Source organism: Simochromis diagramma, unplaced genomic scaffold (assembly GCF_900408965.1).
Source record: "Simochromis diagramma unplaced genomic scaffold, fSimDia1.1 OVJJ01000483.1, whole genome shotgun sequence".
In the NCBI taxonomy this organism is placed as follows: domain Eukaryota; kingdom Metazoa; phylum Chordata; class Actinopteri; order Cichliformes; family Cichlidae; genus Simochromis; species Simochromis diagramma.
Genome location: NW_024386835.1, coordinates 2,528,646 through 2,556,409, shown reverse-complemented (window position 1 = coordinate 2,556,409; position 27,764 = coordinate 2,528,646). Strand labels below are relative to the sequence as shown.

The 27,764-nt window shown below is 39.7% G+C and overlaps 2 protein-coding genes across 4 annotated transcripts; both read right to left on the bottom strand.

Moving 5' to 3' along the window:
- Nucleotides 1-162: 162 nt before the first annotated feature.
- On the bottom strand, nucleotides 163-17,029 carry espl1 (extra spindle pole bodies like 1, separase). 3 transcript variants are annotated; one of them, XM_040028808.1, is made up of 33 exons: nucleotides 16,832-17,028; nucleotides 16,600-16,688; nucleotides 16,134-16,436; nucleotides 15,287-16,039; nucleotides 15,076-15,177; nucleotides 14,329-14,440; nucleotides 13,917-14,044; nucleotides 13,503-13,696; nucleotides 13,123-13,365; nucleotides 12,815-12,959; nucleotides 12,161-12,320; nucleotides 11,898-12,037; nucleotides 11,043-11,177; nucleotides 10,842-10,955; nucleotides 10,541-10,715; nucleotides 10,276-10,413; nucleotides 10,030-10,186; nucleotides 9,729-9,838; nucleotides 8,614-9,506; nucleotides 8,362-8,508; nucleotides 7,865-8,267; nucleotides 7,489-7,620; nucleotides 6,954-7,167; nucleotides 6,673-6,866; nucleotides 6,350-6,477; nucleotides 5,686-5,808; nucleotides 5,352-5,501; nucleotides 5,088-5,255; nucleotides 4,830-4,934; nucleotides 4,516-4,631; nucleotides 4,349-4,432; nucleotides 3,171-3,335; nucleotides 163-429 (listed from the first exon to the last, which is right to left on the bottom strand). In XM_040028808.1, the coding sequence occupies exons 2-33, from the start codon at nucleotides 16,678-16,680 to the stop codon at nucleotides 228-230; spliced, it is 6,414 nt and encodes a 2,137-aa protein (XP_039884742.1). In that variant the 5' UTR covers nucleotides 16,681-16,688; nucleotides 16,832-17,028; the 3' UTR covers nucleotides 163-227. The 3 variants fall into 3 exon arrangements, with proteins under 3 accessions (XP_039884742.1, XP_039884741.1, XP_039884740.1); XM_040028807.1 differs by having other exon boundaries at nucleotides 7,877-8,267; nucleotides 8,362-9,506; nucleotides 16,832-17,029; XM_040028806.1 differs by having other exon boundaries at nucleotides 8,362-9,506.
- Nucleotides 17,030-17,867: 838 nt separating this feature from the next.
- pfkmb (phosphofructokinase, muscle b) lies at nucleotides 17,868-26,504 on the bottom strand. Its single transcript, XM_040028809.1, has 22 exons — nucleotides 26,249-26,504; nucleotides 23,980-24,053; nucleotides 23,499-23,576; nucleotides 23,038-23,227; nucleotides 22,654-22,819; nucleotides 22,521-22,565; nucleotides 21,995-22,103; nucleotides 21,808-21,903; nucleotides 21,632-21,724; nucleotides 21,418-21,543; nucleotides 21,172-21,236; nucleotides 21,013-21,076; nucleotides 20,743-20,889; nucleotides 20,528-20,598; nucleotides 20,327-20,414; nucleotides 19,292-19,444; nucleotides 19,027-19,191; nucleotides 18,867-18,928; nucleotides 18,670-18,781; nucleotides 18,469-18,568; nucleotides 18,257-18,362; nucleotides 17,868-18,128 (listed from the first exon to the last, which is right to left on the bottom strand). The coding sequence occupies exons 1-22, from the start codon at nucleotides 26,331-26,333 to the stop codon at nucleotides 17,987-17,989; spliced, it is 2,337 nt and encodes a 778-aa protein (XP_039884743.1). The 5' UTR covers nucleotides 26,334-26,504; the 3' UTR covers nucleotides 17,868-17,986.
- Nucleotides 26,505-27,764: the final 1,260 nt, after the last annotated feature.

The following is a 27,764-nucleotide window of genomic DNA, read 5'->3' as shown; positions in this document are numbered from 1 at the left end:
TTATTATATTTTAAAAAAGGAGTTCATTCTATACATTAATGATGAATTTAAAAAATAAAATAAAATCCTAAGTTATTTAAAACATATTGACACACACAAACACAAAAAAAAAAAAAAAAAAAAATCAAAACAATGGTTATATAACATTTTTTTTTATAATGTTATACTCAAAATGCATTAAAAAAAACAAAACAAAACCAAAAAAAAAAAAAACCCTCAGCGGCTCCCTATGATAAGTGCACTGGCAGCCCGTATACCACGGGCGCAGAGCCTATCAGATATTTCAAGTGAGTGGCCTGCCGAGACGACCCCATGAAGTCGAGGAGTGGTGCCCCGGAGCCAGCAGAAAACCACGACTCTAACAAGGCCTTGGTGAAGCGATCAATATCCCGATCTGTGACATCCCAGAGATTTCCCAAGATGAATGGGCTAAAACAAGCAAACAAAAAAAAACAAAAAAAAAAAACAAAAAACGACAACAATCAAAAGGATGATGACCATAAGACATGTTACAAACTAGATACTCTACAGCATAGGTGTCAAACTCTGGCCCGTGGGCCAAATTTGGCCCGCAGCCTACTTACATTTGGCCCGCGAAGCCATACCAAATTACTATCAGAGCTGGCCTACTGGTATTATACAGCTAATATATATATTGTTTAGTGTTAAGCTTTGCTTGTTCCATATTCAGTTTTTCAGCAAAACGTGTTTGAGTCCATAAGAAAAGATTCATTCTTATATGTGGAGGAATAAATATATTTCAATAAATATTAACGTTAGCCAGCGACTTTGTTCCAGTTTTGAATTTTGGCCCACTGTGTATTTGAGCTTGACACCCCTGCTCTACAGGGTGGGCCATTTATATGGATACAGCGTAATAAAATGGGAATGGTTGGTGACATTAAAGTCCTGTTTGTGGCACATTAGTATATGCGAGGGGGCAAACTCCTCAAGATGGGTGGTGACCATGGTGGCCATTTAGAAGTCGGCCATCTTGGATACAACTTTTGTTTTTTGTTTTTTCCCCATAGGAAGAGGGCCATGTGACACATCAAACTTATTGGTAATGTCACAAGAAAAACAATGGTGTGCTTGGTTTCAACGTAACTTTATTTTTTCATGAGTTATTTACAAGTTTCTCTTTGTTCACAGCCATTGACATGTCGAAGAGGTTAACACGTGAGGAGCGGATCAAAATTGTGTTGATATCTGGTGAACGCAGTAACCGGGTCATTGCAGCAGATTTCAATGCAAGACACCCTACGAGACCACCCATCTCCCATGCTACAGTCAGCAAACTGCTCGCTAACTTTCGTGAAACTGGTTCAGTGTTGGATTTGCCAAAATGTGGACACAAGAAAACTGTCACCAATGAAGAAACATCAGTGGCTGTCCTAGCTTCATTCAGCAAGAGAACACAGCGTAGCACTCGCCGCATGTCACTGGAGAGTGGCATTAGTCGAACATCCCTTCGGCGGATATTAGCTACTCACAAATGGCACCCTTACAAACTCCAGCTACTGCAGCATCTCAACGAGGATGACCCAGATCGGCGCACAGAATTTGCAGAATGGGCAAAACAAAAATTGGAACAGGACCCTCAGTTCACGCAGAAGATTTTGTTCAGTGATGAGACAAACTTTTATGTGAACGGTGAAGTTAACAAACAAAACCACCGCTATTGGTCTGACACTAACCCACATTGGATGGATCCCTCCAAGACTGTTGGAACAACAAAAGTGATGGTTTGGTGTGATATATGGGGTACAACGATAGTGGGTCCACTCTTCATCAATGGAAACCTCAAGGCCACTGGATATTTGAAATTGCTACATGATGATGTGTTTCCCTCTTTATGCACTGAAGCTGGCATGTTCCCTGAGTTTTTCCAGAAGATGGTGCACCACCACATTATGGGTGCCAGGTCCGAGCATTCCTAGATGAACAGTTTCCTGGAAAGTGGATTGGTCGTCGTGGGCCAGTTGAATGGCCCCCAAGGTCTCCCGATCTGACCCCCTTAGACTTTTATCTTTGGGGTCATCTGAAGGCAATTGTCTATGGTGTGAAGATATGAGATGTGCAGCACCTGAAACTACGGATACCGGATGCCTGTGCTGGCATTTCTCCTGCGGTATTGCTATCAGTGTGTGAAGAGTGGGAGAAGTATAAATGGATTAACTTGTTATGTGAAGCCAAAGCAAGCAGCTGAGAAGGAACTGCACTCAAAATAGATTTTGATTGAAACAAGATATTTTACCTGTATTTATAAAAACAAATGTACATCCATTAGATTCTATTTTTTAGATTTAGGGACCACTGTTCTTTATTAAAATGATTTCTGTCAGTTTACAAAATAAGCCTTGTATTGCCTTAAAATTATCCCTTAAATAAAGTCAGTATGCAGTTTTCTGACAAACTTGAACAGTTCACTGGATATAAGTGCCTCAATTTGACTCTCAGACACAGTTGTGCTTGTTTATGTAATTACGGTATAAAAAAAACAACCTATTGTTTATATTCACATTCACAATGGGCAGCACATTGAACACATTTTATAAGTGGTCAGAAGCTTGTAAATAACTCATGAAAGAATAAAGTTATGTTGAAACCAAGCACACCATTGTTTTTCTTGTGACATTACCAATAAGTTTGATGTGTCACATGGCCCTCTTCCTATTGAAAAAAACAAAAAACAAAAGTTGTATCCAAGATGGCCGACTTCTAAATGGCCACCATGGTCACCACCCATCTTGAGGAGTTTGCCCCCTCGCATATACTAATGTGCCACAAACAGGACTTTAATATCACCAACCATTCCCATTTTATTATGCTGTATCCATATAAATGGCCCACCCTGTACATAAGATTCCCAAATATTCCTTCTGTTAACAACAGTTTGTTTCAAAAAATTGCAATTAAATCTGCAACAGCAGTATTAAAAAATATATATTATTTATGTTTATTTTTCTTTATTTAAATTTTTGTTTTTAGGTTGTAATCATAAGTACTTTGTAGTGCACAAGTTAAAAATAAATGCATACAATGAAAATGTTTCACATCAGCTATTATAACTGCTTCAGCCATCAAAAGGAAATGCTGTGCATTTCATATGATCACGTTATCCAGTTTTCATTCAGCTGCACATGAATGAAAATGCAAAAATATCTTACCAGCCTGCTATGATGTAATTTAGCACAATGCCATTTCCTTCCTGCTGTCCCCGGACAGCCAGGGCTCCGCTGCTGCAGCCAAACAGCAGAGATGCTGCCCTCAGCGGCCGTTTGAGAACAGCCTGGCTGTCCAGGAATCGGGCTCCTGCTCCATGGCCCACATAACTAAAATCATGGAGAGATAGATTAAAAAAAAAAAAAAAGTGAAACTCACAAAACGAACAGAAAAAAAAATAAATAAAAAAAATATAGAAATACAAGGTAAAAAAGATGGATGGAAATCTGATGACAGAACTGAATGTTACGAAAAACAAGCCCATATTATGTAAAATAGAATGACTATTATATGTTTGACAAAGAGAAAGTTTTATTTTTGATTAAGATATCAGTCCCAGTGTGAACCATCTACAGTAAAGCTCAGGGTCACCATCCAGACACCTTCACTTTCTGCACACTGACCCTTACTTATCTCCAGAAGGCCCTCAAAGTAGCACATTAAGCTTTGGGTCTTTTTGTACACATCTCTACATAGGGCTGTTCGATATAATGATATATATCGGATGACGATATAAAAACGTCTATCGTTTCATTTTACGCTATCGTTTGTTTCGTGGTGTCGCAAAATAAAACAATATTTTTTTCATCGTTTTGATGGTCACTGTAGTGGCTATATTAATTTCTTAAAGTTCTCTCTTTCTCTTATATTTAATATAACCACACTACGGACGGACAAGCGCCTGTTTTTACGGGTTGTCGTTAGCAACAACGACGGTAAAACCAGACTTGTCCTCAAGCTACTCCAACAAGACCGTGGCTGAATTATTTTTACTAATAGATAAACTTTCACCCCAACCTCTTTCCCTTAAGCCCTGACAGGTACACCAATAGCATGATGCTGCCAAGATGAGAGTATTACCCAAGTGATGAAGTGCCTTGGAGTCCATCACAGTGCTTAGTGGTCTGCTTACAGAGTTAATTTTTACAAGTATGTATATATATGTAGTTCATTCAGGTTGACATTATTGGTTTTAATGTGTTTTTAAGGGAGACCCTTTTTTTTCTTTTTTTCTTTTTTTTTTTAAAGAATTTTAAAGTGAATCTTGAAGAGAGAAAAATGTTCAAACAATAAAAGGGGTTTGAATCAGTAGTTAATTTTTACTTGAAAAACTGAAACTCACATGTAGACGTCTTTTGTAGAAACAGCTTCTTCTAGTCGGCCCAAGGCAGGTGCAACTCCACACACTCCTTCCCAGTCCGGTTTACTTTAATGAGAATAGAAAACTGAACTGATGAAAAACATTTATGCATGGACTTGTGCTCAATTACTGATATGTTTCAGTCTCACCTGCAAAACCAGTCTTTGAAACGCTCCTGGGAGTTTCCTAAATTGTCATCAGGATCGAGCACATAAAACACTTTCTTTGCATCCACACCACGCCTCAAAATAGACTCGGAGTCAGTCTAAAAGAATGATTGAAATAATGATAACATTGCGACTATTGAAATCAACTATTTCATTAGCAATACAGACACTTTGCATTAATCCTTGACAGCATGGGAATGTCTTTATTAGCATTGCAGTTAATGAGAGGTGTGAATGTTAAACGCCTTAACATACATGTATGAGTCCTACCTGACAGTTATAGAGCTTAATCATACCTCTTTTTGAATGCTCAGTCCAAGCAGCGAGTGCAGAGAAGGCATCCGACTTACAGAGCTAGACTTTAAGACGGGAATGCTCTCCCATGGCAACTTCTGAAGGTACTGCAGCAAAAAGCACAAAAGCTGATAAGCAGCAAATACGTTGTCTTCTCACAAGTGATACAATGCAGTGATGCTTTTCAACTTGTAGTGACACACATGCCTGCATTAGCTATAAAAGTGAATTCAGTATTTCACAGAGATGATGAAACCAACCTTGTCAAGGATTAGAACCACATGATTTCGGGGTTCATCCCTCTGTAAGAGCTGGGACACAGCAGTGTGAAGAAGCTGATCACACTCAGTGTCCCACTGTGGAGAAACTCCTAGAGTGAATCTTTTCAAATCGTCTTCAGATAGCACAGGAGATGCAGAAAGCAGAACCTAAGACAAGTCAGAGGCATTAGTGGTCAGAATAATCGATTAACCTGACGTTAAAGATCCATGGAAATGAAACAAAAACAAACAAAAAAACACCACCTTCAACATCTCTTCTTGCACTGGCACCCCCCTTGCAGATAAAGCCTTGTAAAGGTGTTGGGTCTGTTTGGAAAGCTCAGCATCCAGTGAAAGGGGTAGAAGGAAGGTTCTCCAGCATCCAAGCAACCTCTCCATGTCCTTCAAGAGTTGCTGAAGGTGAGATAGCAAAATGTTTCCACTTTAAAAGAACGCCCTAAAACAGCAATTCACATTGCTCATAGAAATTTTGTTTCCATGACACTTTTTGGTCTAAATGACTGTTTAACAAAATCAAAGTACGTGAATAATGCAGGCACTATGAAGTCCAGCAACGTCATTTATCTGTAATACTGACCTCAACTCGAGAGTCGAGAGTCCTGCGGCCCTCCCACCACTTGGCTTTCTCAGACACACAGCTCACAACCTTCTGCTCGACCAGAATACTATCCATCTCCTGGACTAACTGGCTAATGGGATGCTGCACAACAGAAAGTCAAAGTTAGTCATTGTCTGTTAAAAATATGATTTAAAGGTCTTATAAACAAAGCTGGACAAAGCACTGGGGCTGCTGCTGTTGAGTGTCACGACTGAGGCATGAAGTCACAGAACCAAACAAAGTATTTAAATTCAGGCGACAGATTATGACAGTAATAAAATTCCCTTACTTGATTGTTTCTAGATTTAAGCTCCCTAGTAGATGCACCTGTGCTATGAATTTGAAAATCCTAGGTGACTTCTTTCTTAAGCTATTGCATTCACAAGACTTTCAGAAAACTTGACCTCTGACGTTGACGAGACAAAGTTGTCTGAGATTTTTAATAGATACACTTGTGGTATAAAAATCTTACGTCTCCTTGTTCATGTTATCGTGTTCACAGAGTTGGGTGGTAATACCCCATCAGTCTTTTTATGGCTGAGAGGTAAAAACTATGTTAGTTTACATTTTAATTTTGCATTAATTGTAAATGTATTTGCTTTGAAGGAAGAAAATAGATCTACAGTCTGCTGAAAACCTTCACCTTTTGTTTAGATGTGTCAATATAAACTGTGACAGGAGCAGAACTTTTCTCCAGACGTGTCAGCATGATGCTGTTGCTCATTTCTCCTGGTTTGACTCCCATTACAGACATCACACATGCAGTCACTCCTAAAACAGAAAGTATAGACAGAGAAACTGTCAAATGATGTTATTTAGGTCACATTGATAATGCAAACTCTGCTTTTACTTAGCTTAGCCTTTCAAATGCTAAAGATTCTGACATAGTTGGGCTATGGATGCTAAAATAGAAGACGCTCACTGCTGTCAGGGTAGCAAGAGAAATCAAAGAAAGTATTATTCTACCTGGAGGAAGGTGCTGGATTTGTTGGATAAACTCTTGGCCGTGGGTCTCTGGAAAAGTCGAGGGGTCAGCTGTTGGGAATGAAAAGATGTTCTCCATCTGAGCCAGCCTCTGTTCACACACAGTCTGAGTGAGCTCATTCAGACTCAGAGTATGCATCTTGTCCTCCAGCTCACTGGAAGCCTTTTTCAGCTTTCTATTACAATAGAAATGACGGGTGTCAGAAAATAGAATGTCATGAGTGGAAAATCATAAATTGACACTTCATATTACAGGTGCTTACTTGAGACAACTGGCTATATGCCTGATTGTGTGATGCCGACTTGTGATGCCCACAGAATGGCTATGTAGCATTGCTGTGGTTATAGAGTTTTGCTGTCCCGTGGTCAAGGCCAAAAGAGCACACAGGGTCGGATAAAGAGTGGGAGGGGGGAAGTGCTGAAGAGTCAACCACGCTGAACGGAGCAATGACTGAACATCCTCCAAAGTGAGATTGTCTGAAAAAAGATGTTAAGGATGAAACTTCATTAGGAACTCCACATCTAATATATTACTTCCATGTTTATTTTTCTATTGTTGCGGCCCTTTTTTGACACTTTGGATCAGATAATTACATTTTAAAACTTAAAAACCGTGTTAACATACAAATCTGGTTTACAGTCGTGGTATCATAGCCCTTGTTTTACTTTATAAAGCAACCCTTCCTTTATAGTACTTGAACTCATTTTACATTGTTTTCCTTTTGCTGGCACCCAATCATAAGATACAAATATAAATCCAGTCCATTATTAATACTGCATCATCTGATATTGGCTCACCTGGCCTGCTGTCTGCATGAGAGAGGTGGATTTGTGCATTCTCTCTCAGATGACCTCTGCTTCTGAGAACCAACAGCTCATCTCTCTCCAGATTACCGCACATATCCCTCCGCAGCACCTCAAAATCCACGTCTAGAGAAACAGTCAAGATATTCTGTTAGAGACTATAGTGACCACTATGGATATTTGTATTTGCTTGCGGATATTTGTTCCTCATGTAAATGTTGTGAAAACTACAACTACGCACTTTACTGACAAGGGAGTTAGGGAGAAACTTCTCTGTAATCTGAATTCACTGATGTAATTTAAAAACAAAACAGCAATACATGTGAATGACTGACATGTAGATGTTCCAAAATGTGCACAAAATACATACTGTTATCTTTACTTGCAGCTGAATTGTCCTCAGCATCTGATGTCCTAAGTTGTTCAATGCTCATGTCCAGAATTTCTGGAGTTTCCTCCTCAATGGTCCTCATTGTGTCTGGTTCCTCCACAGCATCTGCAGCAGCTGCGGAAACTTGTTTTCTGGTTCTTCTTGTTGAACCAGGCCGACAGACCAATGTCTCGTCCTCAGAAGAAGCAGCACGAGGGACCACGGTGCTTTTTTTCCCTCTAACCTGCCTCTTGGGGGGAACCTTCTCTGCAGGTGCATCTGGGGTTGTTTTGGTATTGTGGCCAGCTCTCCTAGCAGTTGCTCGTGTCTTAGAGGCTTCAGCTTTTACTTTGGGCTCTGCCTGCACATTAGCCTCTGAGTCGCTTTCATCACTAAATTCCACCTATAATTAAAATTTAAAGACATTTTTCTTATTTTTGCATAAAATTGGAGTGCACATCATGAAACAATAAAATCTCACATCATTAGATGCTTACCTTGAAACGGGATTTCTTTGTTCGTTTAGGAGCAGCAGGCACAGGCTGAGCTTTGCCTTGAACTGGAGACAACTCTTCATACACATGAAACTGTAGCTTAGGAGCAGTCCTTGATGGTTTCTGCACTGAAGCAGGGCATCTTACCATCTGTAAAGGAGTAAGGGCCAAAGTAGGTACCGCTGTGTTGAAGTCATAAGAGCTGAGCTCTTTAACAAAAGGATAAGACTTTACAGTTACTGGTGTGATAGGAACCTGACTCTTTTCTTTGGTTGAGGAGCTTGTGACTCGAATCTTAGGTTTGACAGACCTGGTCTTCTTTGCCTCCTTTTTTGGATCAGCAGTAACTGAGTTTTTAATGACGTCTTTAGATTTTTTCAGTACAGATGCAGGAGGATCAGTTTTCTGTTCTGATTTCAGGTCTTTGCCCTCTTTCGGCATATTCCAAGTCCAAGCTTTTGAGAAGAGCTCCTCAGGGGTGCATTCGTTTTTGGCAGCCAAGCTTATCAGGGATGCAATGGCTTTGGCTGTCATTAGGCCTGCTCTCACAGGCCTTAGCATTGGAGAAGGTGTAGACTCAACAAAAGCTAACCCAGCTTCCAGTATTTTCCATATAGCACAGACCTTGGTAAGGCTCGGATCTACCCCAGACAAAGCCATGTGCAGATAAACACGGCCAACTATATCCTGCATTAGGGAGGGTTTAGAAATATGCTTGCCAGTATCGTACAGAGGGAAGAGTTTAGCCAATTTTACTCCAAGTTTGGCAGTAACAGTCTTAGAGCGGGATAATGTTGCCCATTGAAGTTTGGAGCTGACACTGGTGTCATTCGGATCCAGCTGAAGAAGCAGATCAGCTTGTGCAGCTGCCCAGCGAGCAGTGGCACGACCTAGACAGGGTTCGGAGCAGCAAGGGCACTGACATTCAGGTTCATGGGTCAGTGACGACAGCCAGCGGTGAGGCAGGGCTTTGAGAGGTGGAGAGCCGGACAGATCCTTCAGTATAGGCTCTTTGGAGGTCCACCTGGTGCTCAAGATGTCCTTGAGATCATCCTCTATGGTTGGAAGAGGAGACTGAGGTCTCTGGACAGGACGACCTTTCCTTGGCTTGATTTTCACTTCAGCCCTCTGCACCTGATCAGAAAAATCTTTGGGAAAACAAAAGAAAAAAAAAAAGTTACAAAACAACAACCTTGCAACATATTTTATAATTTCATGTGGCCTCTGGTAAGTCCAGTCTCATTGTCTATTGTGACTCAATAACATGAAAAGCAACATTTCAGTTGTGATCATATCATTACCTTTTATTGGAAGTCAACACTATTAAACTAACATCTGGCCCCATGTGTTGGAGCTATACATTTACAGACCTGTGGAGCGCTCCAGAAGGTTTCTGACGATGTCCAAATCAGTTCTACTTTCATCTTTTTCTCCCTGCATCAGCTCCAACTCTGCTTTCATCACCAGCAACTCGGAACATCTACAAAACAAACAACAAAATAAAACACTGTTAACAGGAATTCATAATTTACTGTGCTCAGTGTAAAAAAAAAAAAACAAGCCACAATAAAAATGTCACTTCAATACATTAACATCACCAATGTAGAAAGCATAGACACAAATATCTCATAAAAACTGCATTTTAACTCACTAACATGTACATGTACATACTGGCTGAGTGTTTGAAGTTTTATGGCCAGTTTCAAGGCTTCTAGACACTGTAGTCTGGCGTCATTAATGGCCCCGCAGTCGGTCCTCACAGACACCATCTTCTTAGAACAGTTTAGCAGTTCTGCAAGCAGCTGCCACTTAAGTGCCAGGTTATCTCCTGCTCATAGGGGATAAGAAGGGAATAGGAAGACAGTTACAAGAGGCAAAACAAGCACCAATGACTTTCAGAATGAGGGACAAACATACCCTGGTTGATGAAAACCACGTTTGTGCTACTGTTGCTGCTGGTGGTAGTCCCATAGAGGCCCTTTCCTACCAAAGTAACCAGAAGGCTGCAAAGAAGCTTTAGGCTCTCGTACAGGGCACCATCTGAAGTACTTATACCTAAGAGATACATACACATGCATACATACATACTATAGGTGAAAACTTCTTCGCCATATTCTAACAATGCAAAATTAAAAACACACAAGGCCATCTGGCTCAAGAAAGAGTTGCAAGTGCTTCTAACCTTGTTCCATTATAAGATTTTTCTGAACGTGGGGAAGCAGAGCTGCATCTATGCTCAAAAAAGAAGCGCATGTTTGCAGAGTCCGTGCACGCAGCAAGTACCAGCTTTTTGACTGTTTCTGCTGCTTCTTTAGTTCCTTCAGCACTTCAGTAAGGCAGCGAAGTCCACAGTCAATCTGAAATGGGAGCAAACGCAAGAAGGGCAATTAAAAGACAAAATCCCACCAACAATGATAACTTGCAAGAATAATATGTTTTAGGAAAATCAAAATCAGTGGATTAATGTGAAGAATGCTACATACCTGCCCATTGTTGTAATGGCACTGAGCTTTCACCAGGATTGCCAGTAAGGACAAGGATGAAGATCCCTCTGCTGTGTTACTTGGGAGAACTGATTCCACTTGGTCTAGCTGTGTCTAAAAACAATATGGCGCATTTGGATATTGCCTCTTATTAAACAAAAGCATATAAAGTAAGAAAGGTTACTAAACGGCATGCATTACCTGCGCCAGTTCTGTGGAGCCCAAATCAAGAAGAATACTGGCTGAATGAATGAGCGAGCTGGCACAGGCCTCGTTATCAGCCAGTTTCCTTGAGAAGTCCGTCAAAATCTGGAGAGCCTTCAAAGCCTGGAGAGGCTAAACAACAGAAAACAAAACAGTTACAAGAAATCTCTCTGGCCATACACTTATTCTGGTAAAGTTTGATATCATAACTATTTAACATAATTATTATTTAACACACAAAAGGATTCAATCATGCCTTCTTTTTTTTTTCTTTTTTTTTTTTTAAGTGGATGGAATTGGTGTTTAGATAACTTGCTGGAAACAAAAACATGGTCAGTGAATATTCTTGCAACACAGCAAACATACCATTACTTGCAGTGCAGCTTCAAAAAAAACAAAAAACAAAAACAAACAAAAAAAACAAAAAAAAAAACCATGTTCACCCAATTAATTTTTCATTGGTTTGGTTTTACTGTATCCAAATCCAGCTTTAAAAGGTTCAGCAATTCATTAAAATGATCTCAATGACAAACTTAAACTTTACATTTCATGGTTATATAAGAGCTCAGAATCTATTTGTACAAAACAAAAAAAACCCCCAAAAAAACAAAAAACCCAAAGTTAAATGCATAGAGAGACTTTTTTTTTTCTTTTAAATGTGGTTTAATAAAATTTGACTGGTAGATATACGTCATACTTGTATCCAAGTGACAATACAGTTGATTCTGATAAGCGTTAAAGTGCCAAAGAGTGTTTGAAAGTGGTTACCAAGTGGCAAAATGTGCTTCTAGAATGACTGATATTAGCAAAACGGAGCATAAAGAAAACATTTTACACATCCTGTGCTGTTACCTTTCCCATGAGTCTGAACAGTGATGCAGTCACACCAATGGAACGACACGTCTCTTTTGGCTCTCTGACAGAAGGCAGGGTTTCACTCTGAAAAATAGTGGTCCAAATATCCAAAGCGCTTTCCAACGGCTGACACAACTCTGAAGACAAAAAAAAAAAAAAAAAAAAAAAAAAAGAGAGGACTGTAAATATCACACAAACATATCCAGTAACAAACAATAATCAGTTTAGATTTGACTGACGGGGAAAAAAAAATTTCTTACTGTGCTCTGCAGTCAGGTTGAAATGCAGCCCTTCATAAACCGGAATACTGTCCTGTGTTTTCTGTTTGTCTTCATAATCAAAATCATTGTTTCCTATGGAATTGGTCACACACTGTGTCTGCTCACGCAGCTCTTTCCTTTTTCTGTCACTATCAATGGCCTGGTTAAAACAAGAAAAAAAAAAAAAATCAACAATTAATCCAAACACAAACAAATAAGAAGTATCAAACACACACCAGAAACATTATATAAAACGAGGAGGCAAGCTAATATGGCTGCTGTCCTTCTCTAAAGAGCCAATCGACTGCTGAACTGGGAAACAGCTTAGCCTTCGTTCGTGAAACATATCATGAAACTGTGCACGTGCACATGCAGAGTATAAAGCTTTTAAAAAGTATTTCGGGACAAAGTCATCAGACTTTGATGTCTGGTCTTTACTGGACTCAACTGCTGATTCCATACACAATTCCCTTAAAATTAAAATATATGTCTCTCTTCCCATTCATTTGAATAGGGACCTCTAAATAACCTCTCATGGCTTCCACTATGCAAACTGGACTTTACACTTTCAGTTTTACTCCTTCTCACACCTTTGTGCAAACAAACAACAGCAATCCACAAAAACAAGCAGATGATTGATGACACAGCGCTCACCTCCTGAAGGTTCTTCTCCAGAGTGCAGATGTAAAGCCATAGCAAAGCATGGGCTTTGTCATCCTTCAGTTTGTCTGCGTTCTCTGGAGTCTCTAGTTCTTCATCAAGAAGTCGTAGAGCTTCGTGAATAAAATCCACTGCTGAGCTGTGTACACAAATAATTTAACATAATGAGCACAGAGAAAACATTTACTTTCCATAGATGGTGATAACCCAAGTACACAGTTTGGTGGTACACTAAAGAATCTGTTTTGTCTCTCAAGGACCAGAGTTCATTAGAACTGGTGCAAAAAAAAAAAAGTTCTTACCAGTCAGTCTGTTCACTGAAATCCTGGAAGCACACAACTTTGGCCATTTCACAGAGGTAAACAGCCCGCAGATGTATATGGGAACTCTCCTCGTGACAGATATCCAACAGATCACACAGAGTGTTGTACCGTTCCTGGGCTGTATCTCCTGGCATCTCCTTGTAAGCACTAAGCTCTTCCTCCAAAAGGCGCAGCATTACATTCTCATCAGGTACATCAGGACCAAAACCGTCACGCAACGTCCTGCTCAAGAAATGGCCAACACAAAACAAGCATTTATCTTTTTTTAAATCAATATTCTACTCATTTAATATTGTTAGAAAAGACAAATCTAAGACAAGCATACAATAAAAAGTCACTTCATTAGTCCTTGTTTGTACCTGAGCCTAATGTCTTCTTCAGAATTACACGCTGCATCAGTCTTTGCTTTCACCCACAGCGATACAGGTTCAGTCATGTGAGCAGTGACTTTGTCCCCCAAAGCCTTCAGCCACAGGATCACCCAGTCCAGAGCTCGATCATACTGCCCAGTCCGCCGTGAAGTTTGCACAGCCAACATGAAGGGCCGGCTCAACTGATCACAAACCGTAAAAACAGACATTTTAAAGAAAGTACTCCAAATATTTAGCAAATATAATAAATTTCCCATACATTACATTGGTTTCATTCGTAAACCAACTGCTGCAGTCTGCATACTAATGTTAGTCATAAACCCCCAAATTTTCCCCTAGCTGTGCCTCACTACAAAATATGACCAGAGATATAAGATTACACAATCATTAAAGAACACTTACCCTATCCACAGAGAGAGAGGCAGGGCAATTTTTGCACAGATCCCTGCAGAGGATTTCAACTATGATAAAGGCTTTTTCATAGAGACGTCTGTTGTACAACCCACAAGCCAAGTTGCTCACAGCAATTACTAGAAGACACATGAACACAAAATGACAAATAAAAAAAGGCACAAAAACCCTGACCAAATAAACTGAACTATTTACCTCATGGTATTTCTTATTTGAGCTAGAGACAAAAGAAAGTCAACAAAACTTTCATGTAATTATATTCTTTAAAAGCAGTTTTGTTACCTGACGTTTCATTTATGCCCGTCAGGAAAAATCCTTCTATCTAAAGTATGGTATAATTTAAGGAACCCTTTCATATAATTTCATTTCAAGTGAACTGACAACATTAATAACAGAAAATCACCTGCTTTGATGACAAGGTTTTCACTAGACAGTTTATGCAGTTCTGTCATCATCAGTCCAGCTGTGGCTTGGCAGTAGAGCAGCACTCTTTCCAGTGTGTCACTGTCCTCCAGCTACGTACAACAAATCACAACCAACAGTTAAACCAAGTACAATCAGAACTGAAAAAAAAAAAAAAAAAACCCCCACACAGAAATATATGATTTTTCAGTTTTGCCAACACCATCATCATCTACAGAAACACTTGACTGTATGTGCACAACTCAAACAGTAATAAACCAGAGCAATTCTATTATCTATAACAGTGGTTAACAAGCGGCTTTCTCTTTTTGAATTTGTTTACCAAAATGTTTTTTAAAAAAAAAAAAAAAAAAAAAAAGAAGCTATAAAGCAAGAACTTTCCAAGTTCAGTTTAAGAGAAAATTAAAAAAGAAAAAAAGAAAAAAAAAAAGATCAAAATCATTCTATATTTTTCCCTGGTCATCCATGCCCCTCCTGCAGTGGTTCTAATCCCCACAGCTCTAACTGCATACTGGTATAAGTATTGGCAGACAAAGTGCATATTTTTTTCCTCTTTCTTCTTTGCTAAATTAAAAAACAAAATCAACAACAACAAAACAACAGTAAAAGAAGAAGAGTAAAAGAAAGTTATAAGAGAAAATATCTAGTTGGGTCTTAGTTTTGTTACTTTCCTTGAAAAACATAATCAAAACAATGTTATGATGTCACTCTATCCATCCCTACTTACCTCAGATGCAAGCATGCTCTCGTAGGCAAACTCAAAGCCTTTGTAAATACTGAAGCAAAGCGACTTCTGTAGTCTGCTGCACTCGGCCTGGCATGACAAGTTCTGAAAAAATAAATGTAATAATAATAATAAAAAAAAAGCACTTATAATCAGGAAAAAGTCAGTTCTTCCAAACTTCAACCTATTTTGACTCGTCAGAGGCAATGCTAACCTTGTTTAGTATCCTCATTACGCACTCTTGGTGTTCCTCAAAAAAAGAAAACAAAGCCAGTAGCACCGGTCCACTTAAACCCTTGTCATACCCACTGTCGACAGCCCACACAACAAAGCTGCACCCTTCCAGAAGTGCATGACCTTCTCTGTCACCCAGGTTAACAGAGAGTGATCTCACAGCCCTAGCACACTCTGTTAAAGCCTGGCGAGCCTCATCACCTGCTTTCACTGTTGAATGAATCATTACTCCCCATTTGGCAAGCACCACTGCTGTACACTGACAGCTAAGAAACTCTGAGGCCTTTCTCTCAATTTCACTCAGGAAGGAGGAGGCCAGCCTGTGATGGCCAGCCTTACACAGCACCTTCAATATAATCAGCACCATTTCAGAAAGCACGTAAAAACGTGATGCTGCACGCTGCTTTGAGCCATCCCTGTCAGAGTCTTGATCACCAGTCCAACATGTGTTAAAAAGTGTGTTCATTTCCTGTAGAAGAATGGAGGTATCCTCCTTTGTCATCACTCCACAGCTACTCTCAAATTCAGTGATGATATCTTCAATGTATACGACAGCTTTAGGCAGAGATGGAGTTGCATTTTCAGTGTCCAAAAGCAAAAGAAAGCTCAAAGCCTGCATCTGGCAGCGCAGTCTGTCTTGAGGATTTAAGATTTTCTTGTCTTTGGCAGCAGATAGTCCGTTCCACAGCACGGAAAAACAGCTCCTCACAAGAACACAGTAGTCTTCTTCATCCTACAGAAAATACAAATCTTGTTAAATTATTAATTTTTCAACTCAATGTCAGACATACTTCACAAGACACTCTTGTAGAGAAAGCAACGCATACCTGTTGGGCTTTAGAAAGACGACTGTAAAGTAGTCCAGCTATGTGGCTGCACAGAGTGTGAACTTCTATGCTGCTTAGCTTTTTGACAATATGGAAAACAATCTTTTCCATGTATAAGGGGTTGCTCTGAGGCACAAGTGCTGTAAAGATGTCATAGCCATGAAGAGAAAGCTCCATCAGTTTCACCAACTGACCGATGTGCTCCAAGTCAAGGCCTCCAACTCCAAGTTGATGGTTACAAGCTCTGATGATCCGGTCACACAGTGTGCGACCCTGAAGCCCGGGCTTACCCTTTACATAATTCTGCAAAATAAAGACCATACATAAATAAATCCAGCTTTCAAATCGAGAACGTAGAGGCAATTAATAATGGATTAATATAGGTACATTAACAGCTTGCGTCAGACTAGCAATTTAACGTGAATTCTAAAGTTAATAGCATTCTTCTTAATAAACTGGTCCCAACCTCGAGTTCGTGGAATAAAAGTTCCGTTTCTCTCACGGAAGCAGTCCGCTTGATGTATTCGTCCACCTTTAAACACTTCATGACGACAGCTGTGGAAAACACGTTAGCCAAGAGTAAATAAAAGATAACTTAAACTTCAACACAGTGGCTAGCCTAGTTAGCGTTAGCAACAACGTCAATACACTATGACGCTATAACAGACTTTTAACCGAGAACAGTTACTGCGACTTACTTGAAGGTCGACGTCTTTAAAAATGTTTTTTGTGCGTACGGTAGATAAACAGATTTTTAGCTGCCCGCAATAAGCAACATTTCCACAATAGTGTAATGTTGTTTTTAATAGTGTACGTTAAAAAAATTACTATCAATGTCCGCCGCTTTCCTCTCATAGAATTTACTCCCCCGCTCACTGTTTTTAAAAGATCGTTGAAGACCAATCCGACAAGACATCCGTTTTAGCCGGAAACAGAATGAATTATGGGTACCGTAGTTTTATTGAGTCTCACTGCATATAAATCGTACATTAGCCGGAAAAATGCAGAAATCACACTGAGAACTCATTGTCAAAATCTTAAATTAAGAAAAATATCACAAGCAGTAATTAAACCTTATGCTTGTAAATAATTATACATGTCCATTGTCGTATTATATATTATATTGAGGAACACATGTTTGTAAACTATTAAATAACGCCATGGGGGTGTAAAGAGTATTTCATCCTACTCCTTACTAGATATTTAAATTGTGTGGCATATGGAGTTATTCATGGTGACTTAATTTTGTTTTGATTTTTACTTTGTTTTCTGTTGCTCTTTTATTTATATTTACATCTTTCAAATGAAACAGTCAATCACAATCTATTTTCAGCCCATATAAATCAAAGATAGCTCATTATTTCATTTATATGTTAAAGGTATTAGTGCCATGTTGTACTTAATTATCATAATTATTAATAATAATTAATTATTAATTAATAATAATGCATAGTGACAATGGTATTTCAGAGCACATTTTGAGTCTAAAATGTGGTTAAAGAGTAGAAGAAATCTGATGTAATATTGGACAGCTCTCATATAAAGGGAAACAGTTACAGATAACTGAAAAGCTGTATTTTATATAAACTTTAGATTGAAATAAAGTGACAGGCATTATATTTGGGTGCATAAAATAGACAAAAACCTTTTTTGCACAGCAGCAGCAGCAGTGAGATAAGCAATGAAGGAAAGTGATCACCTTGGGATTTGGTGAAGGAGTCCACTGTGAGACAATTTTTTTAAATTAATAGCTTTATTTATATTGCACTCTCCTTAAACATGGTTTACAAAGTGCTTTCAAAGAAGACAGTCAGGTCATGTGCCCATGCCTTATAAATAAGCCCACAGCTGAACTACTGATTAACTAAGCCTCTCTTCTTGATGACATGCTCCATTGCAGTCTTTTCAGAGATGTCCAGGCTGACCTTGTACTTGGCCAGGATTTTCAAGATGGGCCTCAGCTTTAGCCACCACTGAGTCTTTGGAATACGATGACTGCAGAGGGAAATCAATGAAATCAAGAGATCAAATTATTGAGTAAATATGTAAAACATTCTTTCTGAAGTTGCATTTAGTTATTTCAGCGCACTAGATAGCAGAAAAGAATAGAAATGCGGTCTCACTCAAAGTCAGTCTGTTCTGACAGTTCTGCTAGAGGCTGAAAAACCAAAGCTCTCTTCCTCATGCCCAACACGCAGGCTGAATCCTGAGAGTTGGCGAAGATGCGACCTTGAGGTTTAAGGTTTAAACAGCACAAGTGGCATTAGCACAGGGAACATCGATGGTCAGCAAGTCAATACAACATTTTGCTTTCTGAGGTATACTGAAATCTCACCATGTCTGTAGCATTCCTTCAGCTTGTCAGTCAACCACAGGACAGACTTCATCCCCATCTTTGTGCCAAAATTCCTGTCAAAAGGACTAGGGGTTCCACCCTGATAACATACAGGTTTCCTTTAATGCATAATATTGAACTGGGTGTCAAATAATGATCTTGGAAACAAAAAAACAAGAAGATCTTCATTAAGCAGTGCACCTGCTGCATATGCCCAAGGACGTTCTTCCTGCAGTCAAACACGCCCTTACCCTCCTCTGAGTACAGGTTGAAGATAAAGTCAGTGGTGTAGTTTGCATTGCACTTCTCATTTCTAAAACAAAAGTAGAATAACAGATAAGATATGACCTCCAGTGGTGAACCCTATAAATGTAATAATGTTGATAATTCCCTCAAACCTCAGAATGAGTCCTCGCTTCACTGTAGTCTTCATCTTCTCCACCAGATGTTCCACATTTAGCTACAAATTAATTATTTTTTTTGAAGTCAAGAATAAGAAACCTGTGTTTAAAAATATCCACATATCCATCAGTGATTCTCATAACGAGACAGACAAACCTCTAAGTCATGAATGTTGAAAGGCTCTTCATAAATGTAGGCTGCATCAGCTCCACCTGCTAAACCAGCCGTGGTCGCCAGATAGCCGCAGTATCCTCCCATAGTCTCTATAATGAATACTCTTCTCTTGGTTCCAGCAGCAGATTGCTTGATCCTGTCGCACGTCTACAAATGCAGACACATGAGAAGAGAACAATGTGCTGCATAGGACTTTGATGCTTTGTTGTTTTGTTGTGCTTAAGAGTGTGCCAAATAAGAGCTTTACCATAGTTATGGTGTTGAGGGCAGTGTCAGCACCAATGCTGAAGTCGGATCCAGGAACATTGTTGGACACAGTAGCGGGAACAACAACGAGTGGGATACACAGCTCCTCATATTTCTCTCTAGCTTGCACCAACTGCAGACCTCCCAAAAAGGCCTATGAGGAGAAAACAGTAAAAGAATGAGTGTCTGTCGTTCTTGTTTATGTGCTCTCAATGTGGCAGGAAGATACGGAAACAGAGTAGACTGGTTTCATCCACACAGAAACTCACCTCCACATTTGTTGTGGGTAACTGGCACTGACCGAGGGTTGGTTTTTTTGTGTGTGTGTGTGCGCGTGTGTGTGTGTATGTTTTGCAATTGCTGTAAACCTGTTTCTGTGCTTGTTTTGGGTTAATTGGAGGTGCATGTACTGGGTTGTGCTTCCACTCTAGTGCACAGATGCTCTACACTACAAGGTCAGCTGTCACATTTTCCTGATTTTCTGTGTAGGCCAGAGCCTACTACATGCTGCAGTCTGAAAGCAACCTACACTGTAAGAGGTCTGGGTTCTATTTTTAACTGTGAAAGTTAAAAATAGAGAGGGTAGCTGACCTATGGCACAGCTGGCTCTAGCTTTGGACTTTGTGTTTTGTCATTCTCCAAGTGGGAATTGGACACTCCCTCATGGGTGCAAATGTAAACACATGTTAAATACGTTATTACTGTGTTAAAGAGATGTGAAATGCTGCATCAAATACATTGTTTGTTTGTTTTCCTAAATGTACTGTTTTGTGTATTAATATTTTTAAATTATAAAAGAAATCAACTTAAGCTTACTCTGATACAATGCATTAAATGGCAACATTTATGCTAATACTGTACATGGTCCCTTTTAAATAAAACTACTTAATGAATAATAATAATAATAATAATAATAATAATAATAATAATAATAATACCTGCATTTACTCTTTATCCCTGCTCAAACCTAAAATATGTAGGTTATGGTGTGAATACCGATCTACCTGTGGCATTATCACAGTCTAATGCTGCTCACCTCAAAGCCTCCGATAATGATCACAGCATGAATGTTGAACTTAGTGATGCTCAGACTGATCTCCTCCATGAACTCCTGAGGCAGGGATCTTCAGAACAGAAGAAAGCCACATGATAACAGATTATATCTCCCTAAGATAAAAGTTATGGAGATGTAAGACTTGTAACACGCACTCTCATTACTGCACTTGTCACCTCTCACCTCTTTGTGCCCAGGAAGGAGCCCCCCTTTCCAGTCCATCCTGCCACTCCAGACCAGCCAATGGGCTCAATCTGTGGAGTCACAGAGCATGTGCTCTATCGTATGTCATGGCTGTGCACAGTTATGGTAAACAGCTGTTTAAATGCTTAAACAGTAAACGGTCCCTGGTCTGGCTTATTTATTTAATTATTATTTTTTGCATGCAATTAGATTACAATTCCATGGGCCAAGCCATCGAAGCCATCATGCACAGCCAACATCTGGTGGCCCTGGAGGAGTCCAGTTCTGACAGCTGAACGGACTGCAGCATTCATTCCAGAACACGGAGCTCCCACATTCAGTATGGCGATGTTGATATTACTCTGGCAAAGAAATATTTACAGAGATATTTGATTTTTATTAAAAATATTTACAGAGAGATATCGTTTTTCAATGAGGCTTAATGACTGAAAGACAATTTATTCGGTAGCACGGCAGTTTCAAACCTTTGCCTCTGGGGGGCGGACATGAGCCAGCATCTTGTAAGTGTTCCAGTTGTTCTCAAAACTCCTGTTGCCAGAAATTAGAACAAAAAATATAGACATTGAAAAATTATTGCAGCACATGAGCATTTCGTATTAGCAACACAAAAGTACATGTCTCACTTTCCCCTGAGCTTCACCGCATCATCATACCGCCCCTCAGCCATGGCTGTTGTGACATCTTTAGTCTGATATAGGTGAAGGTGGAAGGAAAACAAAAATCCAGGTCAGATATTCTAAAATATCAACCCCAAAGCCAATTATAGCTTGCCTACAGTATCTCGTACACGTTATATATTCCATATTGGATACTTAGAAGATCCCGTGTGTCGAAATCTGACTTTTTGTGTGCTTAGGATCTTAACTCACCACTTGCACACACTCCATGAGCGGAAGTCTGACAGCCATGTTTCCCGACAAGCTGACCACACAAGCAGGAGTCTCTGGTGTGGCCTCCAGTAGAGCCATAACTGATTCCACTCCCATTCTGCTTGCCTGAAACACATTTTTTTTACACAGTTAACTTTATAAAGAAAACAATACCAGCCGGTGAGTCATTGTGAAGATCTTACTGAGACATTACCAGGATTCTATCAAAGGCAGAGGGAGTCCCTCCTCTCTGCACGTGGCCCAAGATGGTTGTGCGGGTGTCAAAACCTAGTTTCTTTGATACCAGCTGCACAGACAGATAATTTATGAGCAGTCTTTTTAACTATAGTTGAGCTTAACGTGGTATTCTGGAGTACTGCCAATACTGACCTGTTTGACATGATCACAGGTGATTGGTTTACCTTGGCGGTCCATCGCTCCCTCTGCAACAATGATAATATTCAAGCGGGTGCCACGGCCTCTTTGCTAAGAGGGACAGAGTAAAACACAGTATCGCAATTCACTTTTCATGTATGGACTGTAATGAAGCCAAAGTGAACATGAATGTGAAATCCACCTCTGTTAGTCTTCTGAACAGATGCTCCTCCCATCCATCATCTGGGGGCATCTCTGGGATGAACACCCAGTCAGCACCACAGGCTAGAGCTGTCACCAAAGCCAGGTAACTGGAAACCAAACAAACAAAACCAAGTAATATTTTTTCTAAAACTTTAAAATATCTAACGCTAATATTGGGTACATATTAAAATGAGATTTTTGTTGTAAAACTAATTTCTAGAATAATGATAATAACAAACACGATAAAGCAATGTGACCAAGTAAACATAGGATAAAAACAAAACAAAACATCGTCCTCAATTTTAGAGATGATATCAAGAATTTGTGGATTCTTTTTAAAGAAACTGGGATGACATAACTTGAACACACATATATCACACACAATTCATCACCTCCATTTTCATCTATTTTGGTGTCAGTGCCATATTCTGTGGTTCCACAGAGATAATGTAATTACAGCTTTGTGACTACTGAACTGACACTTGCACTGACGCGCACAAAACACTCACACAAGCTGTACTTACCCACAGTGCCTGCCCATTACCTCCAGGATGAAGGTCCTCTGGTGACTGCACAATAACAGATTTTTGGTCAGGAGTTCTGAAATCAGTTGTCTCCTTTGTTCACATTTAAAAATGCAAATGCCTCTGGGCATACCTCTGTGCGGTGGTGGTGATGGCATCCACGATCTCTATGATGCGATGCAGGGCAGAATCAGTGCCGATGGTCATGTCAGTTCCACAGAAGTCATTGTCAATGGAGCCCACCATGCCAACAATATTAAGGTGGGAAGCGGACTTGGCCTCATTTGCCGTGATCTTACCTGAGGACCAAAATGACAAAACACTTGACAAATAGGCTAACAGCAGTAAAATGCACCTTGCCACGTTCCATAACTAGCCCTGTGATTGGCTGGTGATCCAGAATCGGCGCCAGGCATAGGCAACCCTGAACTGAATAAGTAGTTTAGAAAATGATGGATGTTTCATAACAACATGAGTTTATTGTGTCGCTAAGAAAAGTGAATTCTGTGTTTCTCACCGGCTTTAACAAGGTCTGCCAGCAGCTCGCTCCACTCTGTTCTGAATTGGTTTGCACCCGTCAAGCTGCCATCACCTCCAATCACACACAGGTTGGTGATACCCAGCTTGACTAAGTTACAAGCAGCCTTTGTGCGACCCTCCTTGGTTCGGAAGTCCTGACAGCGGGCACTGCCGATCACAGTCCCACCCTGACATCAGGCAATGAAGAAGGGTTTCAGACCCCGACAAGAATCACAAAGAGGCTAATAAGGAGAATGGCAGCTGCAATTATACAAAATCTAAATAGCAAGTAGGCCTATTTAGTCTTGCAATTTAAAAATGCTGATATTTAGCTGCTAGTTTGATCTACTGCTCTAGAGTGTAGCAAAAAGTTAGTCTGTGACCATTTTTTAACATAAAAAACAATAAAACAAACAAAAATGAAAACCCAGCAGTTTTTGCATCCTTGTGTGTTCTCACCAGCTGCAGCATCATTGACACACTCTCCCACGTAGCAGGGCGGATATGGTCTCCTCCATCTACTAGACCCTGGTAACCCTGTTAACAAACAAGAACAATATCACCTCAGTGAAAAGGGTCATATGTTGGATAAAGCTTGGGGCTTAATAACACGGGAATCTTAGTGATTATATAGTCAGCTACTCTACTCTGTCAGTTGATTTTATTATTATGGTGGGGATATTAGGCAGTGGAATATATGCCATATAGAATCAAATTATATTTTTAGAATTTGAAAGGAAAAATAACAAGCATACACTTTTTATTTTATTATATATTTACTGTTAAGGATAGTATTAACTGAATAACAATATTAGGTATTGTAGTTTTGGTTTGTTGCACAAACATCATGCCGAAACTGAACATACCACCTGGAGCTCTTGAATCTGTGTTTACAATGATTAATCTGAAGAAACCAAATGAAGTTAAAAGCAGAATTTACCTCATGCACAAAGAAGACCTTGGCTCCAGTGTAAATTCCCACTCGGACTACGGCCCTCACAGCTGCGTTCATACCTGCAGGAATAATGTATAGGAAACTTATGACAGCACAAAAGTTTGGTTTAAATTTTTGGGATAGATGCGGCACTTCAGCAACTTCCTGCCTAACATATGTATGTCTAATGATTTAAAGTCTGAGTGGTTTAAAGTTTTGTACCATTGCCCACAGCCAGAGGGTTCTGGGTTCAAACCTGGGCTAAAGGTCTTTTGCGTAGGGGTTTCTTGTTCTCCTTGTACTCCCACTGCCATCAAAAACACACAGGAGCAATTCTCCTGTGATTGCCTTTGGCTAAGGTGCTGGGTTACACGTGGAGCTGGCCCCCACATGCTACATGCATGAATATCCACCGCTTCTAATCCTACAGATTTTCTTTACCTATGGCAGGGATGTCACACTCCTTTTACAATATGGGGGTCATACGGTCCACTTCAATCTCGGGTAAGTTAGATCAATGAAACACCTTTTTCTATCAGTACAGAGATGTTTAACTGCACATTTAATCCTTAAAATAATTTAGTATGAGAAAAAGCAATGCAAAGTCAATTACAACAATATATCCCAGTTTTCTGCATAACAAAGTCGCCACAACTCTTTGGGCATAAATTGTTAGAAATAAAATTGTGTAAAATGACAGAAAAGGTTCTGGTAGCTCATTCTGCAGACTGTCCTGCAATTATCAAATACGAGTTTATATTTATTAACAAAAATATTCTATTCTTTTATTACAGGAGTGAAAAAAAAAACAGGAAGGTTTATGTCATTTGTTTATCTATTATGGTGGTATGTAAATGGCCATAAGAGAGGTCTTTATTGATAGGAAAAGCTGTAAAATGCATGAAAATAAAGTTAAAAGTTCAAAATTATGCCCTTCTTAAAAACTTATGATAACTGGATTAGCATATTTTCACAACCGATTTTTACACCTCAGCCTCGTGGGGATCAATAAAGAATATTCCACCCTCGCTTGCATTATTTTTAGTTTTACATCAAAGTCTGTCTGGTTGTCTCTAAGTTAGTGTGGTAACTCGAGTAGGCTATTTACTCTTTCCAAGGCACCATTTTCTTTGATAATAATCTGCACTGATTTAGCACAACTAATCTCTGCAAGTATAATGACAGTTCTTTTTTTAGACTTCATATTAACATGCTTCATCAGCTGATAAACACCAAATGGGAGCATCAAGAACCACAAGAGAGCTGATAGCGGTAAACTGCTGGAAAGGAAACTGGGCCTGTGTCTGCTCTTTTGAAGGGGTTGTTTAAAGGACAAGATATGGAAAATTAACTTTAAGGGTGTCAAGAGCATCTCCACTTACGGTGTAAAAAAGGAGAGGAGAGTAAGGAAGAATTGGACTGCACTCCCACTCTATCTCCCCCCTTTACAAACACATGACAGAAAGGTCACGCCTCTAAAATTAGCCCCCATAACAGATACAGTTCTACAGAGAAAGGTGGAAGGAGAGGAGGAAGAAACTTGGTAAATGACATACAAGTTCTAATGAGGATTATGTATTTTAGGTATTTTAGGAAAATAAAGAAAGGTTAGAGATATCCAGTTTTGCACTCTGTTCAAGGATCTTATACATTTGAGATGAAAAAAAAAAAAAGGAATCATTTGAATAGCTCTCTGCCTCACATGCTTACACTACAGGATTGTGTGGGGTCACTGACACGCCTCCCAAAGGTCACAGTGGAGATATTCCTCATCAAGTTAAAGGTCAGGGGAGCATCTATCTCTGTCTGTAGTTCTACCACGTCTGGGTGAAGTCCTTCATGCTGCCCTTTTACATAAGTTATCCATAAGAGTGGATAGCTCAGTAGTTTAACTCTTTAGAAGGAAAATCATTAAATATGATCAGTGAGTAAAAATTTGCGAGTAGTTACAGTTGATATTAAAACAGAGCTGCTGTGGTGATTAAACATGGCAGTGAAGTTTGTCTGGGCCATTCTTAGTACTTTAGCTAAAACTGATTTACAGTGTTAAGTCTAATTCATTGTTATATATGCACAGTTTGTATTCATTATATTTATTATTTGTCTTCGACAACCAACAACAGTTTCAAAGACAAGACTTAAATTCATGACTGTATTGTCACTGCTGATGAGTCCCTAAGTGCTGATTTTCACCAGTCAGATCTGCCACCTGCTGAAACAAAACAACAGCAATACTGCCTGGGCACACCATGCTCCCCGGAGACCATCTACTTACCCTGGGCATCGCCTCCGGAGGTAAGCACGGCAATTGCCCGACCCACTCCCATCTTCGTGGGGTCGGTAGGACTCTGTTGTGCCATGGTCCTGGAGCTGAAGCTGACTGGGAGAAAGAGACCTTGAGTGCAGAAATCCCTGCCACCCTGCTGTACTGTGTACAGTACAAGGAGCCTCTAAGTCAGCCTGCCTGTTATGGAAAGTAGTAACAGTTGCAAAAGTGCACAGCCCAACTATCCTGTTGGCAGACATTCGAGGCACACATAGTTGTGCTTACGCATTTAGACACACACACACACACACACGCTCTACCAACCCCCCTTCCTCAAAATATGGTTTGCCCCCATGGTGTCCCGTAAGGCCATTGGGCCACAGTACAGCCAATCTAACAATGCCCACCGCCACTGAATAGGAGCATGGCAAGGTTGTACTCTCATGCCAAGTCAGAGGAACGCTGCACAGATCAATGCTGGCGGTGATGGTGTTTACTTTAATTGCAGTCTGGCTTACCAGCATCCTCTGCTGAGAGGTCATCACCACCTGTGGAGGAAGAATTAGAATACAATGTTATCTAAACTATGATCCTACCACAGCTGTATGTGACTTAACTGTACATGAATCACTGGTTATTTTTTACAAAAAGCACACCCATAAGTCACTTTAAAGTGCAAACTGGCATTTCACTCACATGACAGACCCTCTCTACAAAAGATGAGCTTCTCCAGCATTATCCTTCAGTATTTTCTCTCCTATCCATTTTGTAATTTAAAGCATTAGTGATCCCTCTGCAACATCCTTTATCTGTACATTGCAGTTAGTTTACTCCCACAGGCTTTATCTTTTTTGTGTTTTGCTACAGGCTGCAGTTGATAGGCTGGCTCCTTAGGAATGAATGCCGAAAAACAAACAAAAAACACACGATAATATATATATATTTCTATTTTGTTTATAATAAGAAAAAAGTCTCCTCTCAGTTCAGCCAGTCAATAAGTCCAATTCAGAGCTGAACCAACAAGACCTCAGGGTATTCCATATAGATGACTACTGCTCACAAAGCCTGTAATTCACACAGCAATTTACACTTGTTTGTATTGTTTGTATGCAAGAAAATGTACAAATCTTCTGCACCACAAAACTGTGCCCATTTTTTTCTTTCACCTGCACACACATTATACCTTGTTAGTCCCCTGTTGACATGCACAGTTATGAATCAGATGAGTAATTACATGCAGCACAGTATTACACCTCCAACAGATGTGGGTACAGGCTTGTTTGTGTATGAGTCCAGAGGGTTTTTGCAGTTTTTAAAAATGTTTGATGAATCACACCTGAAGAAGCTGAATTAATTGAGGAACCAGCACGGCAGAACGAAATACATTATTTTTGGTCTCCTAAATTAATGTTGAATTAACTATATTGCTATGTGTTAGATGAAAAATGAGACAAAACAAAGCTAGATGAAACTCAATATTTAACACACAAATAATAGTTAAACAAACCAATGTGTGGGATGTCAA